This window comes from Drosophila mojavensis, unplaced genomic scaffold, assembly GCF_018153725.1.
Source record: "Drosophila mojavensis isolate 15081-1352.22 unplaced genomic scaffold, ASM1815372v1 contig_80, whole genome shotgun sequence".
Lineage (NCBI taxonomy): Eukaryota > Metazoa > Arthropoda > Insecta > Diptera > Drosophilidae > Drosophila > Drosophila mojavensis.
Window position 1 is genome coordinate 10,691,663 of NW_025318906.1, and position 18,847 is coordinate 10,710,509.

The 18,847-nt window shown below is 41.6% G+C and overlaps 1 protein-coding gene across 2 annotated transcripts; it reads right to left on the reverse strand.

Annotated features, from left to right (window-relative positions):
- Window positions 1–2,342: 2,342 nt before the first annotated feature.
- LOC6579412 (membralin) lies at window positions 2,343–18,783 on the reverse strand. 2 transcript variants are annotated; one of them, XM_032729484.2, is made up of 13 exons: window positions 18,675–18,783; window positions 18,204–18,595; window positions 18,045–18,127; window positions 17,721–17,960; window positions 17,461–17,663; window positions 17,228–17,393; window positions 17,006–17,168; window positions 16,875–16,932; window positions 16,732–16,815; window positions 16,530–16,662; window positions 6,166–6,265; window positions 5,120–5,807; window positions 2,343–3,600 (listed from the first exon to the last, which is right to left on the reverse strand). In XM_032729484.2, the coding sequence occupies exons 2-13, from the start codon at window positions 18,348–18,350 to the stop codon at window positions 2,714–2,716; spliced, it is 2,952 nt and encodes a 983-aa protein (XP_032585375.1). In that variant the 5' UTR covers window positions 18,351–18,595; window positions 18,675–18,783; the 3' UTR covers window positions 2,343–2,713. The 2 variants fall into 2 exon arrangements, 1 of the variants encoding a protein (XP_032585375.1); XR_006357780.1 differs by having other exon boundaries at window positions 3,535–3,600; window positions 3,676–5,807.
- Between the last annotated feature and the right edge of the window lie 64 nt (window positions 18,784–18,847).

Sequence of the window (18,847 nt, forward strand, 5' to 3'; positions counted from 1 at the left end):
AATTTATTTGTTTCTGCATAAATCATCGAAGCAATCGATTGGCTTCCAAGTATTTTAGTAGAGATATCTCTTCATGAAATTATTTCTCAGAAAAGCTATCAAATAAATCAGCAAACTAATGGAAAGTTTTCAGCATATCGCATTTGATGTTGTATTTATAATTATTTAAATTATCTAGAGTTATTAAGTTCGTATTAAAACTAATCAGAACGTGCATTCTTCAAATAGAGTTGAGATTGGGTATGGGACTTGGATGTAGTGGCGTTAGATTAACGTCGAACCCAACATTAGCTGGGTGAAAGACAGACAGACAGAGAAAGAGAGAAACGGAGAGTCAGAAAGTGTGAGCTACAACAAGTTTGTTTTTCGATTTATTTTGATTTTTTTTATGTAACGAATTTGTAAAAATATTTTCTGGAATGGCACAGCAACAAATTAAAAAAAAAGTTCCTATGAAAAAGAAATTGTATAACAAAAACTAAAATAGAATACAACAAATATATAAAGGTTTTAAAGCATGCAGTTATTTCAGTTCACCAAGAACCTATAAAAACTCATTTTGATGTACAGATTTTCGTATAGTTAAACATTATTTCCCAGCTTAAAATACAAACCGCTTTTCTATTAAATTATTAAGGCAGAATTGTTTATAAAATATAGGTAGTTTATATACCACAAGGCCGCGCCAGCTCGAGCTCCTTGATGATAATTATAATAATTGCATTCATAATATAATCTATAAATAAAATATAATAAAATAAAAATATAAGGTATATATAGTATATGAAACAAGATATCACCTACCTCGTAATCCCTCAATCTCCCTAACTACACACGCATTGTACCCATTCCTTATTTTTCTTGTTTTTTCCAGTTAAAAATATAAATAATGCCTTAAAGTTAACAATGGCGGCAGTTATTTATATGTGACCTTTTGACTCATCCACAATCTGCTCACGTTGCCCGCCGTATAAACGAGTTCATAACGCTAAGGCCCCAGGGACAGAGGCAGAGCTAACCTACTTAGGAAAAAACAAAACAAAACTTCCTTTTTAATATCATTTAGTACTCCAAGCAGTTGGTATAGACGAGCATGTTCCCTTAGGATTTCTGCCTTTAATATTTGATTAGAATTTCATTTCGAGCATTTCGCAAATCACAAATACATTTTAAAATCATTTTCTAGCTATATTCGAATTGAGTTTCTGCTAGCCAATTTCGCTTTAAAGTTTAAAGCCCCAGAAACTTGTCAGCCGCAAAAACTTTGGGAAAACTAAGGGAACTTTTCGGCGGAATGTCCTCAGTGATGTTTGAGAGCTTAAGATTGATTTACCAACTGAATTTTATTATTGATTTAAGAAAAATTGCCTTTTTTGGTACGAGAAAAAAAAAAAGAAAACTCTTGAGGAAATTTTGAATATTGTATATTTTTTCATTACACATTTAGAAATAACATTTTGAGAGTAGTTCAAGAAGTCCGTTCTCTCTGTATGCGCAGTATATATATATAAGACTTAGTATATATATATTATGTTAGTAAATAGTCGTATAATCTATAAGAAATGTTTATTTTCGCTTTAGAGAAGCGAACTTTTGTTTAGTCAACATTAAATTGCTTTAATTTTTCATATTTTCAGATATACACACACACACACATGTATATCCATATGTACCTCAATGAATAAAATAAAATGTAAATTTTTAGAATTCTATACTTTTTGTGGGTTATCTTCGGGCAATAAGTTATTTATTTTGATTAATTAACACAAAGCATTCTGCAAATATTCCGCGCGTGTATGTGTTTATATCTATGTATATGTAATTATATCTCTTTATGCAATCCGCACTGAAATGCACAACAAATATGCTTCAAACGAATTGAATTGCAAATTAAAAATCCATTTGAAATGTGTAGAAAAATGAAAAAAAAAAAAAAAAAAACAAAATAGTCAATTCCAATATATCAATTGTCAAGGCTTTGTCCAGGGGCGTTAAAAACAAATTAGATGAAAGTAAAAACTAAACTACAAATATTTTTAAAAAATAAATTGAAAATTGTGTTTCAAATATTTGAATTATAATTTTATTCAAATCTTTTTCAACTTTATGTTAAAGCGACTAGCTATAATATAATATATAATGTATATTGTTTTTGTTTCTTATTTCTTTTTTTTTTTCCTTTTTTTTTTATTGCAAGCAAAATGAAAACAAGTAGTTTTTGACTGCAGCTAATTAAAAAGTGAGCAGAGAACATCGCGATCCGTTGCCATGGTTAACACACATTAATTTTTAGTTAAAAACAAACAAACAAACAAACAAACAAAATTATAAAAATCACTAAGTAACACAGTTGATATATATTTTTATTTACCGTACCGAAAATCTGAAAGTTTGTCTAGACACACGCACATGCATGCACACCCCCACATTCACACAAACACCCACACACACACTCATACACACACACACGCTTACTCATGGAGTAACATTCGCTCAGCTTGCTCTAGACATATAAGTACACCCGGCAAATTATCTAAAAATTTCCTAGCTCTGTTCGTATAACATTTGATTTTTGTTGTTGCTTTCGGTTGTTGCTGTTGCTGTTGCTGTTGTTGTTGTGTTTCAAATTTGGGGCTAACCCCTTTTTAGGACGCCCACTAACAGTCCGTCCGCCCAGCGCCCCAAATATCCTGTGGGCTGTCTATCTCCTTATTCAGTTGTGGGCTGTTGCTGCGGCTTCTGCTGCTGTTGTCACTTGGTTTGATGTATGCGGTAGAGTTTTCATCAGCTTAGCCGGCAGCCCCTCCGACTCCTGTTGCTGTTGCTGCTGCTTTGGCTCCTCCTCCTCTGCCCGCTGCTGCTGTTGCTGTTGCTGTTGTTGCATGTGGTTTGTTGCGTTGTAATTTGCTGTTGACGTGAAGCTGTCGCCTTCTATAAAATCAACTGTTTGCCTGCCATCCATCATTGTGCTTGGATTGGCCCAAGCTGCTGCTTCTGCTGCTGCTGCTCCAGTCACAGGCTGGACGTCTGCTCTGTCTTGTTTTGACGTGAAGGCTGCTGCTGCTGCTACCACTTCTGCTTCTTCTCCTGCTGCTACTTTGCTTTGCCTCGGCTGGTCAGTCGAACTGCTTTCCTTTTCACCTGATGACGACGGCGGCGTCTGCTGCGCTCTTTGAGCTGGCAAATTATTTGCTAATTGCTTGCCCAATGTGGGCAGCAGCAGCAGCTGGGGCTGTGGCTCACTGAGGCTTTCTATTGCTGTTGTTGCTGCTGCTGCTGCTTCTACTTCTCTTGCTGTTGCTATTGCTGTAGTAGTTTCAGGCGTATCCGGCATATTTATAATATCCGCTGCAGCGGAATTTAGATTTTTCAACATCTTAGACACGCCTGCCTGCCCTAGATCCAAACCCAGCTCCAATTGCTGCTTGTCCTGAGCTGTTTCCGCTGTTGCTCCTGCTTTAGCTAATGTTTCTGCTTCAGCTGCTGTTGCTGTTACTCCTGCATCATTGATGCTGTTTGCTGTTGCTGTTGCTGTTGCTGCTGTTGGTGCTGCTGTTGCCGGCTCTTGGTTTCGTCCTTGTCCATGATTTGATTCGACATCTAAAATATGCAAAGAATGGCAAAGTTAGCAATGAAGTAAAGTGAAAATAAAACAGGAAATGACAGGCGCGTTACAATTTACAAAACATTCGTTTCACTGAATACTTTACTACTTCTCCCTCTTCTTCTTCTTCTTCTTCGTCTTCCTCTTCGTCTTCCATTTCTTTTTTTTGTATTTATTTTGCCAGCGAATTGAGAAATAATTTCATATTATTGTAAACACATAAAGAAGGTAGCCAGAGGCAGAGAGGGGGAGCTCTGCTGGGTTGGCAAATTGGTCGGTCGGTCGACTGAGCAGCCCACACACTCGCTTCGCATTTATATTTTATATCGTTAATATTGACTACGTTTTATGTGCGAGTGCGACGCCTCTTTGACATTTATTGCCACTCCTTTTTATACCCTGACGATAGCCGATGAAAAAAAAAAAAAAAAAAAAAACAAAAGAAACATTGCCAAATTGGGTATAATCCTGTTGGGCACTCAATATGCAATGGCATAAATATATTCGGGATAAACTACAGTGGATATTAGTCCGAAATCTTTGTGCATTTTTGATGCAGTGGCTACACATACTTGTACGTTATGGATGATTTAAGAATATAGATTTCAGAGTAAAAATTACGGATTTTAGATAACAGATCATATGTATATAAATATTTAAGTTTTAACTTTTGTGAATTTCGCATTTTAGATTATACATTATTTACTTTTATTTTTTTTTACAAATTACGTAAAGAAACAGTTGGCCTTGCAGAAAACTTGAATTTATTTTCTAATCTTAAAATTCAAAAATTAAGCAAACATTATTAATATGGGTTTTCATTAATAGATTTAATTCAATGTTGTGAAAATGAAGTTTTAAAAGTGCGATAAATACTTGTAAAAAAAATCCAATTTTATTTCTCTAATTTTGACTAATAATCGCTCTACTATGAAAATATCAATATAAATAATAATAAAAGAAATACAATAAAATTCAGAAAGGCATTATTATTTACAAATTATAAATATAAAAACGCAAATTTTAAATCAAATTAAAACAGAAAGACAGTACTCAAAATTTAAAATCCATTTTCTTCTAGGCAAATTACGCTTGAGAAGCAGCTTCAGAGAGAGGGAGAGAGATAATCGTATCACAGGGTATTTAATCCGCCGCAAACTTGTTTGCACACACGCGAGACTATCAGAGATTTGTGTACATTTACTTTCGGCATTTTTTGTTTTTGTTTTTGCTGTGTTCCCTTTCGAATTTGCCACGTTTTCATTTTGGTTACATTTTTTGTTTGTTTGCTGTTGCTGTTGTTGTTGTTGTTTGGTGACTGCGTTTTCGAGTGCAGTTGAAACGAAATATTTAAATTTATCTTCCGGCTGATTGCACACTCGTTGGGTACGGAGCGTCACAGTTATTTGTGGCATTAGACTGTTGCCCCAAAAGCGATTTAAAGCCGACGCCAATTGAGTGCAATGAAGTGAACACAACCGGGCACAAATCGTGCCCAATCATTTACTTAGTTACCTTCATTTGTTGTTGTATCGGTTGCCGTTGTTGTTGCTGTTGCTGCTGCTGCTGCTGCCGCCGCCTGGGCAGCTGTTGCTGCCGCCTGGGCTGCTGCCTGCGCAGCCACCGCGGCAGCATTGGCTGCTGCCACGGCCGCAGCAGCGCGCGTCTGCAGTCCCGGTATGTCGGCCATATTGATGCGCTGCAGCCGCACATGCATCATCTGGCCGTGTCCATGGCCGCGGCCAAGGAATACCCGTCGCTCTGTGGCAAACTGGTCGCGTCCATGCAACCACTGCCCCACCAACGGTAGCCGCCTCAAATTACCCAAAGCATTCGCCAGTGCAGCGCTGGGATTGTTGTGTATGGCCGGTGCAGCAGCAGCGCCGCCTCCACCTCCAGCCGCACCCATTCCGGCTCCGGCTGCTCCGTTTCCAGCTGCCTGGCCCTGACGCTGTGCAGCCAATTGTCTATAGAGTCGCATCACAATGACCCGGGCACGTTGCAGCGCCGCCTGTTGACCAGCTACAGCGGGAGCTGGAGCAGCAGCAGCACCACCAACACCACCACCACCGCCTCCTCCGCCGCCGGCGACAGCAGCAGCAGCAGCTGCTGCATTTGCTTGATTTCGCGTGATGATGAAGACATGACGCTGTGCCATAATGGCGGGCAGCTCGTACCGATGGAAGAAGAATACCATTGAGTGCTAAAAACAGAGAGAGAGAGAGAGAGAGAGAAAGAGGAGCGTGAGTCAGATAGAGAGAGAGTGAACGAGAGAGGGCGAGGCCGAGAGCCAGTGTGTGTTACGCAATGGAGCTCAGCGCTCAGTTGTCAGGCACGTGACGGGATGCTGTCTACACGTGAGGCCATAGTCAAATAGAGACAGACATACCGAGAGAGTCGGACAACAGACAGTTGAACAATAATGCGCTGGGTAATTTGTCATGCAGCTGACAGGCAGCGCTTGGCTCCAGTTGCGTAAGAATTTGTTTTTGTTTGTGCCTCGCATTATGTAGCAGGAGCAGCAGAAGCAGGAGTAGCAGGAGCAGCATTCGCATAGTTACCTGAATGAAGAGATACGACGAGAGCAGGGCCAGACTACGATATTGTCCACTGAAGCGATAGTGATACGCATAGAAGGCATAATGATATAGGTAGAAGAATCTGTAAGCAAACAAACAAACATTCCATTTCAGTTAATACAACATCGACATCGACTTCCACTTCCTCCACCTCCTGCTGCTCTTCTTTTCGTTTGGATTGCTTTTGGTGCAGCGCCTTGTAACCCTTGTCAAAAAATATGGATACTCTTGGGTGTAGGCCGCGATTACCATTCAATAATATCGTATTTAACATTGCTCAAATAAAAAGCAACAAATTATTGTTTTGTTGTTTTATTGCTGTTTACTTACTGTCCGTCTGTCCATCTGTCTGTCTGCTGGCTTCGGCAAATGCCAACTAAGCTGTGAAGAAATGGGTCAGACAGCACAGAGAGGGAGGGAGGGAGGTAGGGAAGGACGGACAGAGGGACAGACGAATGGACTGTACTATGGCTATGGCAACAACAGTTGCGAAGCGGCGCAGGCATGACATAAGTAACGCCTTCAACTGACAACAATAACACTTACAACAATTGATATAAATGGCGGATGCCTACACGCACTGGCTGGACTATGGAATACCCTGTTTTCTGTTTTAACTCATCTCAAGTAAAGTGAGTCAGGGCACAGTTAGAAGAGAAGTTAGCCAAAGGAATATTTTGAAGCTTCTCAGACTCCTAGATAAGCTTCTATTTAATACCTTAATCTAATCGTTGCTTATTGTTTGCTTCTTGCTGCTTTCCTGCCATTCAATTTGCGCCTCGCTTCTCTCTTCAAATTCTTAACCCTGTCTGCTTTCGTATGCAGCTTCTGAAAGTTCTTTACAGATTATCATTATCTACTTTTCTCTATTACTAATGCTGACCGATTAATCTTAGTACTTCCCATTCTCCCAGCTGTTTCTTGCTTCTCTCTAGTGGTTTCTGCTTTGGTACTTCCCATATCTTCGGTACTTCCAACATTTATCTCGTATTACCTAGTTCTGACCGCTACTCTCTATTGCTCCTCGCTTCTTTCTAATGCTTGTCTTAATTTCTAACCTTTTCACTCAATTGCTTATCGCTTCATAGCATTGTTCTCAGCTCGTCTCTAATCCTCTCTGCTAATCTTCTCTACTTTCTGCTTCTCTCTAGAGAGCACCGCTTTTCACTTTGGTCTAGTGTCATCTAGTACTCTCTTGAAGCAATTATGCATGTGTTCGCTCTTTAACTTCTTTATATAATTTAAATAATATTTCATTGTTCTAATCTCCCCAGCTCTCTAGGAGAAACCTTAAGTACTTGCTTTATTTCATAAACAAACTTGCTTTTCTCTCTCTTTGATGTTCATTTGAGGCGCTTCCTTTACAAACAAATTTAAGCGTACAAATTTGTTTAGACTGTCGCGCTTCTTATGGTTTCTCTCGTCAGATTTTGCAAGTCTTCTCTTGCCTTTGTGAAGCATACGATGCTCATGTTTTGACTTGGCCCAAAATCTCAAATAACAATATGCTACCTATAGATATATAGCCTAGATATATACCCAACGATAATTATTATATTTATAGGGTATATTAACAATGGCGAGGACACTCAAGAGGATTTAATAATATAAATAATTGCTGGCGTTGTGTTAGTTGAATTGTTGTTATGCAAGCCAAAGACAACAAATAACAAACACAATGAACGACTGCCCCAATGATAAGGAGCAGGAGCAGGAGCAGAAGGAGGAGCAGGAGGCGGCTGGTAGATAGGACTAGAGGAAGCAGACAGGACAAAGCCATAGCCATAACCATAAGCAGCGTAAGCAACAGCAACGGAGAGTCGTCAAGAGAGTCCGGCGGAATTCAACTTTAATTTATTTTTACAATGCCGCTGGACATTGCGACATTAGGTGTGGGCGTGGGCGTGTGCAAGGGCGGTCATGATTGAGTTATGTTATTGAATTTAATTTGAGTTGATTGTGCACACACACACACACACGCACACGCACACAAAAGAGACAGAGACGGAGACAACGAACATCACAATCGACAGCGACAAATGAAGACACACGACACTTATTTGGCTCGTAAGCCTTTCCAGTGGGCGGCAGCTGGCGTCATGTGGCATGTGGCGGCATTATGGACACATCGTGCCAAACGCCTTGCACCATCAACCGACACACACATTGCAACCCGTAGTAAAGCGTGGTGAGCGATAAGTAAGGACTTGGTAATACCCTGAGATTTGATATACATTTGACATGCAAATTTATGATAATAGAAGGGAAACTTGATTTGATCTCTGGCTTTCTCTCTTTTGGGTTTGAGTGAGATATGCGAAAACGAAATAATATTCATATATATATGATATATGAATAGCCCTATAACAAGTTTCACGTCTAAGGCTTCTATAGTTCTTGAGTTATTTATAATATAAGCCAGACATAAAGAGTTATTTAGAAAGTGAAGTATATGATGAGCAACATAACTGTTATATTAATAGGTTGTATAGTTCTTGAGTTGTAATATATTAAAATCATATGTAGGAGATATTAGGAATCTTTATACAGGAGATAATGAAGTGTATGTTAAATACCAAAACGATAGCTTTTAAAGTTCCTGAGTTAGACATAAAATAATCAACTCATAAGAAGATCTTTATAAAGAGGAGGAACCTTCTTATTGATACAGTTTTTGATGCTATGTTCTATAGTTATGTATAAAAATTTTTGAGCTATCTATAAAGCGAGAAGTCCACTGAAGGAGATTTTTGAAAAGTGAAATATTTCTACACTCTAGAGGTTGTTGAGTATTAATTTTAATAGCGCTAGCTCTTATAGTCTTTGAGATTTTTGCTGTTAAACATAATTCTTATGAATATGAAAAAAAGGGAAAAAGTATTGCAGCTTCCATCTTTGCTCAAGCTCATTGCAAGAAGTTTTTTAAGTTATATTATCAGAGATCTTAATATGCATATACTTATATAGCGTACTCTACGCCCTGTCGCTAGTCACATGCTTAAGCATAAAACCAATTTAACCCTGTTTGTGCCATTGTGTGCGTCGCTTAGTTCAGGGTATGCATGGAAAAAGAATAAAATCAACCCGAAGACACGTAGACAACACTTATCGCTTGTTCGTTTCCGTTTCATTCGTTTTCCTAATGTTGCGTAGCGTTGACAAGCGTCAAGCGGGCGGAACAGTCAGCTCCTTACCCAGTCCGACCCGACCCGGACCGACCCTGCCCTCCCCTGTCTTTGCCTTGCCACAGCCAGCGGCGTGTCGCAACGGATGTGCGCTGAGGAAGTGCTATTGGGATTCATATCCTTCGACCGAACGGAAATGAGGGCAAATGATGTTGCAGCAGCAGCAGAGACAGAGACGGAGACAGCGGCGACAGACGTAAACTGCCTGTAGAAAAGGGGCAGGAACAGGGAGCGGGAAGAGAGAGAGAGAGAGAGAGAGAGAGAGAGAGAGTAACTGCAGGAGGGGTTTAGACACTGGTTAACAGCTCAACTGTTGCATGTGCGAATGTGTGGGCGCGTTGCATGCTTAAATAAGCAGACCCCACCTCACCTCCCACCGCCCATCCGCCAAGCCAAACAAACTGTCAGACAGCCAACAGCTAACAGGTGCCACGGGGCAGGTGGGTGCACACTGATCCGATCGGCGCTGTCAGAAGTGTTTATTTGCTGCCAGCAAACACAAGCAACAGCAAAGGGAGACGAAGACGAAGACGAAGGCAGAGACGAAGACGAAGACGCAGTTGCAGCTGTTGCCAGAGTTGTATTCCACACATATAATGGCTAAAGTGCTCAATGAGCTTGCAAGCACTTGAGCTACACACACACACACACACCCACACACACACATACATACATACATACAGAGCATTTGCATATTGGTTAAATCGTTTGAGTGGAATGCCATATGAATATTACGATGTTGGCCAAGTGCGCTTGCCGCATTAATCCAGACGATTTGGCTAAAGTGCAACGGTAAATGCGCATACCTGTTGCTGCATTAATTGATTAGAATCGATTTGCGTGCTGTGCACTCGGATAAAAAGGTAACAAAAAATGGTCAGATGAATCAACAACTATGTTTGCGCTCCACTAGATCTCTGCCAGCTTCTCTTTTATGAGTTTCAATATACAAAATATAAAGTTGAATAAAATGCTTGAAAAACTATAACTCAAAGTTGTTTTAGTCTATTTTTTCTTAGATTTTCTAGCGTTGATATAAAAAATATAATAATATTACTTCAGCTAGCTGGCATTAATAATTGAAATTAAATTATCTTTCATTTGTAATACGAAAAACAAAAGTTTTGAAACTCTCAGAAGCAGAGCTAATGCTTAAAACAAAATCTCTGTTAACAACAAAATGTTAAGCCTAATGCAAAGCGCAGAAAAATTAATCATGTTAAGTGCATGTTGACTTTTAAGCTTGATACTTTAAGAAATGTTAGACAATCAATAATATATAATTATTTAGAAATATAAAGGAAAAATATTAGGCATACACAAAATTTAATTTGTTAAATAAAAGAAACCATAGAAAAGTATATATAATAATCATATTAGAATCAGACTTTGAAAGCAAATTGTAGACATGAATCTAAACAATTACAGCATTCTCAACTCAGTCATGTAATTTAATTGACTCATGAAATGAAATCGATTCATTATAATTAATTACGTAATCATTATTCCTAGGCTGCAATAACAAACTCGACTCGCAATATGTCAAATGCTTCGCCAAAAATTGATTGAAATTTTTAGAAGTACAATCAAATATACCAATTAACAGAGGATGCAGGCACTCAGCACACACACAAACACACACACACACATAGAAATACACCCACATGCAATTGTTGTAAAAACGTGACAAATATTAACGAATTTTTGGGAAAAATCTGCTTCACTTAATTGAAATATAACAAAGCTGAAGTACAATGGCATACAAATAATGGAGGTGTATATGTGTGCATGCGTGTGTGTCTGTGTGTGTGAGTGTGTGTCCATTGATAAATGCGTGTAAACGATCCATTTTCATGCATAAATTGAAGCAGTCGCTCATGTTGCATAGAAGGGCACGTTGCGCATACGCCGCGTTTGACAAACAAACAAACAAAACAAAAGAATACAGAAAATAAAAGAAAAAAGAATTACAAAAAAAGGAGGAAAACAACTAGAGGCAGCAGCGGCGAGGGAGGTTGGAAAATATGGGAAAGGAAAAGCAAACAAGCTGAAACTATAACGCGTATAACAATGAAGCGATTTTGCCTCGTTACGAACACTCATCAACTGCACCTTTGAACAACAAGAGCAGCACAGGTATAAGAGGAAGGGGGAGGGGCGGTTGACGGGCCAAAGGATATGCGTGGCAAGAGGCCAGGCCACTTCAGCGCCCCGGGCATTCCAGTTCGAGTTCGAGCCAGAGTTTGAGGCGTTGGCTCGCGGACAAAAGTTATGGCAGCAAAACAAACTTGACGCAATTATACTTTGCGTAACATGATCTCAATCAACACGAAAAACAAGGACTGAACATAAGGTGAGGCGCTGCAGGTTAAGGGGTAGCACCCACCACACCCCCACCTCCATACCCATCGCCAATGGTTGCCAACGACGTTGACGTTGACGTTCTGGCTAAATGCGCGCGAACTGGGTAAAAGGACGCCGCCAAAGTAGGAAGCAGGCTCATTGGGTTTAACAAGCAAACAGATCTATATATACTTATGGCATAAATATGTATTATATAGAGTGTAGATGTCTGTGTGTGTATGTGTGTGTGTGTGTGTGTATTTGTAGGGAGCTACGCATAACAAGCGTGTAAACAACAGCAAAAGGCGCGCCACAGCAGCTGAGTGGAAATGGGCTGACGGCGTGTCCTTCGCAGCTACTTGAAACGCGCGACTGTTACAAATTTGCCCCGAACTCGCAATCCGAGCCCGAACCCGAACCCGAACTTGAACCCAACCAAAAAGTACCCCTTCCACAGCTGCCACTGCCACTGCTGCTCCTGCTGCTCCTGCTGCTGTTGTCTTGATACAATTTGCTCTTTGAAGCCGCCAATACCACGCGATTCTGTGAAGTCCGTCCGTCCATTCGTCTATCTGGGCTGTCCGCCCATCTGCCGTTGCCTCGGCTCGTCTGTCCGTCAATCTGCGCAAGACGTCGCCACGCCTCGCCTTGTGCCCTTTTTGTACACTTTTGCAGCTCATTTAATACGTGTCGTCTGCCCCGTGCCGTGGCAACCAGATTTAAGCACAAAAGCAGCATTACGGCTGCGGCACTGAAAGCCGCAGGGCAAAAGTCAGAGCAGGAGCAGCAGCAGCAGCAGGGGCGGTACGGATTCAATAAAGGGGGGGTCGGGGGGCGCCGTATCGCCGGCGACAAGCCTCAAACAAGCTGGGCGGGCGGCCAAAGGGGTGTGCCAAATTATGCTCGTCTATACATTTTGGCGCCTGCTCGTTAAACGGCGATTAACAGAATTATTTTTAAGCGTGCCACAAACGAGTTGCTTTGATGCCACTTTAAAGTCGCTGACGGTAGTCAATTAGGGCGTAAATACCTGAGTGCGTCACACTTACACCTGCCCCAGAAGCTAATGCAAGCTGCTGCTGCTGCTGCTCTTGTTGGAGTTGTTGTTGCTGCTGCTGTTGGAGTTGTTGTTGCTGCTGTTGTTGTTGTTGTTGTTGCTGCTGCTGTTGCAACGCTTGCAACTATCTAAGACATATGGCTTAAGCCGGGCTAATTAACGCAGCTGGCGCATTTCGTTGGCCTTAAAGCGAACTTCAATCGCAGCTAACCGCAAACAGGCAACCAAAATGGCAGCACTACCAGAGAGAACTTTTCATCGTTACCCTTTCTCTTTCCTTTACTCCCTCGCTCTCTCTCTCTCTCTGTCACTCTTCGCCATAACCCATAACCGCAACAGCAGCAGCAGCAGCAGCAGCAGCAAAAAACAGGAAGTGAAAGGCAAAAGGTCTAAAGTGGAAACCCCCTTCGATTGCTTCGGGCGGTCAATAACAGCAAAATTAAACCGTACCAAAGTACACACACACAAACACACACACACATATACACACAGAAGCAAACAAACAGGATGTGTGTGTGTGTGTGCGTGTGTGTGTGTGCGTGGGTACATGCATGATGAGCTCAACCAATATGTTTTGACTTTTTACAAAATTAATTTTTACTTGTGCTGCCGTAGGACGAAGGGGGTGCCCGGCTGGGATGAGGGGAGGGGGCGTGGCAGAGGACAAAAAATCTGCATATGCCTTGACTTGGCTACTTCAATGGGGATATTCTTTGGCTACTTCTGGCCTTAGCAAATGCATCTTGGCCAACTCTCCGCGCCTTTGAATAGGTAAACATATATATAGAGCTATATGAATATGAATATGAATACGAGTATGAATATGAGCATGAATATGTGAATATGTGAATATGAATATATGCATATATCAACAGTGAGAGCAGCGCAGCTCGAACTTCAACCTAATATCTAAACATTTCGGATTGCTTTGATTCCATGTTAAAGGCGCCCAAGGCGAACGGAGGGGAAGGGGGAGGGGGAGAGCTGGAGCTGGAGCTGAAGCTAGAGAAGCGAAAGGGAATCTGAAAACGGCAGCTGAAATCGATATTATCTCGAAATGTAATTTAAATTATACTGTGGAGATTTTTCTACCTAATTATCCATTATTATCCACATTTAATTAGAAACACAAATGACAGCTGAATGTAATTTGCATTAGATGTGGTAATCAAAGCCGCTGAAAAGGTTTGCAAACAATACCTCGAAAAAAAAAATATTATTTAAAACTAAAAAATACAATTTAACAGCGACTTTAAAGCAACGAAATTTGTAGGATTATGGGAAAATCAGGAGAGAAAGGCGAATATGGTATGGAGAAATACAGACAGAAGAGGAGAGAGTACAGAAGAGAGCTATGAGAAGGATGCAAGAAAAGTGAAGAGAATGTGGGAGAATGGTGACAGAGAAGGGAGTAAATCGAAAGAGATATGAAGAGAGAAGAAGGCATAGCCAAAAGTAGATAAGAAGAGAGCGAGAGAAAAACAGAAATATAAGAGAGTGAGAGTGAAATGGAGTGAGTGAAGAATAAAGAAGTGAGAGTTGGAAGTGTGAAGAAACAAGTGTAGTAAGATTTCGATCTTTTGCCCATCAATAGAAAGAGAATATCAATTCAGAAAGACAAAGTGAAGACGAGCCTTTCACACCTTAACAGAAGAGACATGGAGACAAAACAAAGGAGAGAGAATGAGAAGACTCAGGAAATAAAAATAGAAAGAAAGGGGAAGCTCAGATAGGAGAGCAAAGCCATAAGAAGACAGAGAGGTTAGAGGGATATTTACAGGTAACACAAAGACAGAAGTAGAGAGGGAGATAGAGATAGAAAGAAAGACTCAGACTCTAACTCCACTGCAAAATGCAGATCCTTAACAAGCCGCTTCAGTTAAAACTTTAATGCATATACTAGAAAATAATATATTAAAGTGCATTGCAAAGAAGTTATTGATTTATTGCTATTGATAGTCAGACAAAGTGTAATGAGATATTTTACAATCTATATACATATTTTTAGCCAGATAAGGATAATAAAGCACAGAAGACAGGGGAGGGGTGCAGTTAATATGCAGGCAAAGCTGGCTAAGTATATTAGCAAGGACTGGCGTAGGTGCAGGAAATACGAGCATTACGATATACGATATTCAATTATAATTTAATGGAGCTTTTTTCCCAGGGCACTGCAAGGCAAGGCCAACACCTGGAGAATGCTGCAAGCAGTTGGTTGGTTGCACAACAGAGAGGCAGCAGGGAAATCCGTGGTGGCACGCTTAAATGCCATAATAAACAGCTAATATTGGGCGTAAGTGGGCGTGGCATGGGTACATTTTGCGGCAATGAATGTTTAATGAATATAAATACGGCAGCTGCTCGAACCGAGCGCCACATTGATGGCCTTTTAATTCGGGCGCAAATTACGCAAAATCAACACCAAAATTTAAGAGGCAGAGGAATGGGGAAGGGGGAAGGGGGGAAGCGGGGTCAGTGAATAGTGATTGGTAAATGCCAGGGCATGAATTTCTAATGGAGCTCGGCTCTCATAAACAGCAAACAGACAGACGCAGCCTGACCGAGCGAGTGCGAGAGAGAGAGTGACAGAGGGGCAGAGGGGGACGGCGAGCGAGTCGAATAAAGGGAATAGTCGAGTGTCTTTTTGAATTATTGATGGACGCAATGTTTGAAAAATCTTGTTGCTGCTGTTGATGCCGTTGGGGAGTGGCGAGTGGCGAATGGCGAATGTTGGGTGAGATTTTCCAAAATAATTTCCTAGCTGTTCGCCTCTCAATTATGCAAAGTGCGCGCAATAAACCGCAAAGTAGCTCGTCCCCAGCCACAGTTCGCGGAACCAGACGAGGCTAAAAAAAAGATTGATCAAAATGAAAGGAGAGAAGAGAACACGGGAAAGGGGGTAAACGGTTTTAGAGTCGCGTCCACTTTTCGCTTGTCGGCCCGATTGAGTTTTGTATGACGTGCGTGGTCATTAATGTTTATAGGAGCTGCCCCCGGCTCCATGGCCCCACAGCCTCGCTGTCCTCTTCTGTACAATTTTTTCCGTAGGTTTTCACTTATTCCATTTTGTGTTCGCAGCTATTACAAACAAGTTTATTTAAATGTTTGCTAATGGCGCGGCCCAGTTGAGGTTTGGGGGTCTGGAGTTTGGGGTTTGGGGTTTGGAGCTGGGCTGGGGGTGGGGGTGGGTACTGGGTTGACTGGTGCTTGGGTTACGCTTGTTGACTTAAGTGATGAAATTCTGTGTTCTCTATATGTGTGTGTGTGAGTGTGTGTGTTTGTGTGTGCCGGCGGAGGGTCTTTGGTGTTGTGTTGGTCGATTTGCTGTGGCCCCGGGGGAGGCTTGCGCAAGCCAAGTTAATTTTCAAATAACAACCAAACGAAACGAAACGAAACGCAACGCAACCAAACGAAACGCAGTGTGAAATACGTCCTGGACATGGAGTGAAAAGAAAAGAAAATATGCGAACAAAACGAAATGAACTGTTAAGTGCTGAGGGGGATAGCTCAGCTCAGCTCCGGTCAGGTTAGTCCGTAGACAGCAGCCGGACATTGAGTGGACAGCAAAGGATTGCGATGCCCCGGCTTCGGCTTCGACTTAATGTAATTGAATTTGTCATTTGTTCTGGCGCACAGACGATTGCACAAGCAGCAAAAAAAAATAAATAAAAAAATCAAAATGAGGGAAAACAAATGGCACAAAAAACTGTTGCAGCAACAGCTGTCCGCAGTCTCTGTCTGCCTCCCGGTCTACTACGCACCTGAGCCAATGGCGTTTCGTAATGGTCGTGTGGCAGCAGATGGCATCAAATTGATCCGCGATCCAGACAATCAATATTATATAGAAAGCAGTTGTTGTATCATTGAAGAACTCCGACATGATGGCCTCCATGCCTGAAAAGATTCAGCAGAAATTTGCGTTCAACAAGAGATAAGCTGCATATGCCGGGTATTTATGCACACCTACGAGCGCCAGTATGACCGTCAGTAGGGGCGCGATGGGGAAGCGGGCCGAGACATTGTACTCCAGCATTTGCAGCAGATCCACTGCAAGAGGTAAACAAATTTGATTAAAGTACTCAGAGATGAAACGCTTAACTAGCTACCTATAAACACAAAGATCTGATGATGCGAGTAGCGCAACAGCATGGACACCGAAAACGTCTGCAAAGAGAAGTAAGTAGTAGTAGTAAATAGATACACATATATATATATATGAATATTATAAACGACATACAAAGAGCAACATGACCAAGAATGCAGCTGGATAGCTGCTCCAGGCAGCCCACCACATGGACACGAAACGATAGTGCTCGCCCGTAATCACGTTACGCAGGTAGCCCTTGTTGTCCTCCTTCTCGGCCACAGTGCGCACCGAAGCCATTAGCAAGTCATCATAGCTGCCAATTGGCCAAACAAGTTAATTAAAAGCTTTCAATTCAGCTGAAATCGAAATTACCCCAGCAAACGCTTGAGCAGGTAGCGCGTCAGTCTATCGCCAAAGCAGGGATTCGAATTGGGGTCCAGCTGCACAGTCAGCACGGGTATGTTCAATCTTTTGCGTGTGTCGGCGGAGAGACGCAGGTGGCCGTACTCCAGCGAATACTCAACAATGTATTGCTCATCTGCAAGAGAATTGCATAAAGTATTATTAATCACACTTATACCTATTTAGCTAATAAACTTATTAACCATCATCGTCATCAGCCTTGAGCGGTATAGCGCTGGGATGCTCGTAGCTATCCAGTATATTGACAGCATCGAAATAGTAGTACAGACTCTCGTTGCCATAGGCGAAATTGGGTCGCACCGGCAAGCCCAGTTTGCGTAGTATCGTCTCGTAGCGCTTCAGCCTGTTGTGATTGTCCAGTGTTTGCGGTCCAATGCCATAGTAGCTGCAAGTCAAGCAACAAATGAGATTCAGTAATATATTACGATATCGGATTTCATACTAAGTATGCTTAAGCGCCAGCACCAGCTGCTGATCGGACTTAATGCGCTGCCATATGGCACGCTTCTCGGCCAAGTGTGGTATTATTTCCACACGGATAACGCCATCGCGTGGCCAATTCTGCACATCCTGCAGGCAGGTGCAGGGATTCTTTATAAATGCCGTGTGTATGTAAACCAAAGTGAAGAAGAACACCAAAGCCTTCAGCAGCAGCAGAAACTCAATTGCCATTTGAATCTTGCTGCAATAGAAGAGAGAGAGGGAAAGAGAGAGATAGATTTTCTTTACTTATGCAGTATCCGTAATTAACTCTTTGATCACTTACCGTGGCACTAACTCTGCATAGGTGGCTGCTACACGAAAGTAAATGGCATGAAATAGACGATCCCGCATGTTCATCATGTTGTTCTACAAATTGTCAAAGATAAGCATTGCTGTGCATGTGTGCATGAGTGTGTGTATGTGTGTGCATGTGCGTTCTTACTTGGCCAACACCTCCGCCTACTCCTAACCCGCCGGCAGGCACTCCGCCAGCGAGCACACGATTGCGGCCGTTGATGTTATTGATTGCATTCGCCACGGCTATTTCGGCCGCATTTTCGGGCATGCCACCACCAGCAGCATCGGCCATGGCTTAATACGCACCGAAGGTGGTTTTCAATCAAGTTTCTGGTGAGAAAACACTTCCGTGTCTTTTTGGCGACCGTCTTCCGTAGTCAGTCGTCAGCCCCCCACCCCGAATTTGTCTAAAAATTTATGTTTGTACAGCTGATGTTGTTGTTGCTGTTGCTGTCGTCGCTGTTGATATCGCTGATGATGTTGCTCTCGTTTCGTTGGGTGCCCGTTGTAGCTGTCATCAGCTGCTCCAATCTAGTGCTTTGTCAAATTATTAAATGTAAAATATTTGTTTGATTACTTGCAACTAATAAATAAAAAAGAGACTGGAATTGCTTACCATTATTGTGAGTTATATGTTGTTGTCAAAGCAAGGCTGCCAACTCGATATACTCGTCAGTCAAGTAACCGGTATTTAGTAACGAGTCGCAGGTCATGCAATAATATAATTTGCAGACAAATTAATGTCAAAAATTGTTAATAAATCGCAAATGTCTACCATTTAAGTTAAAT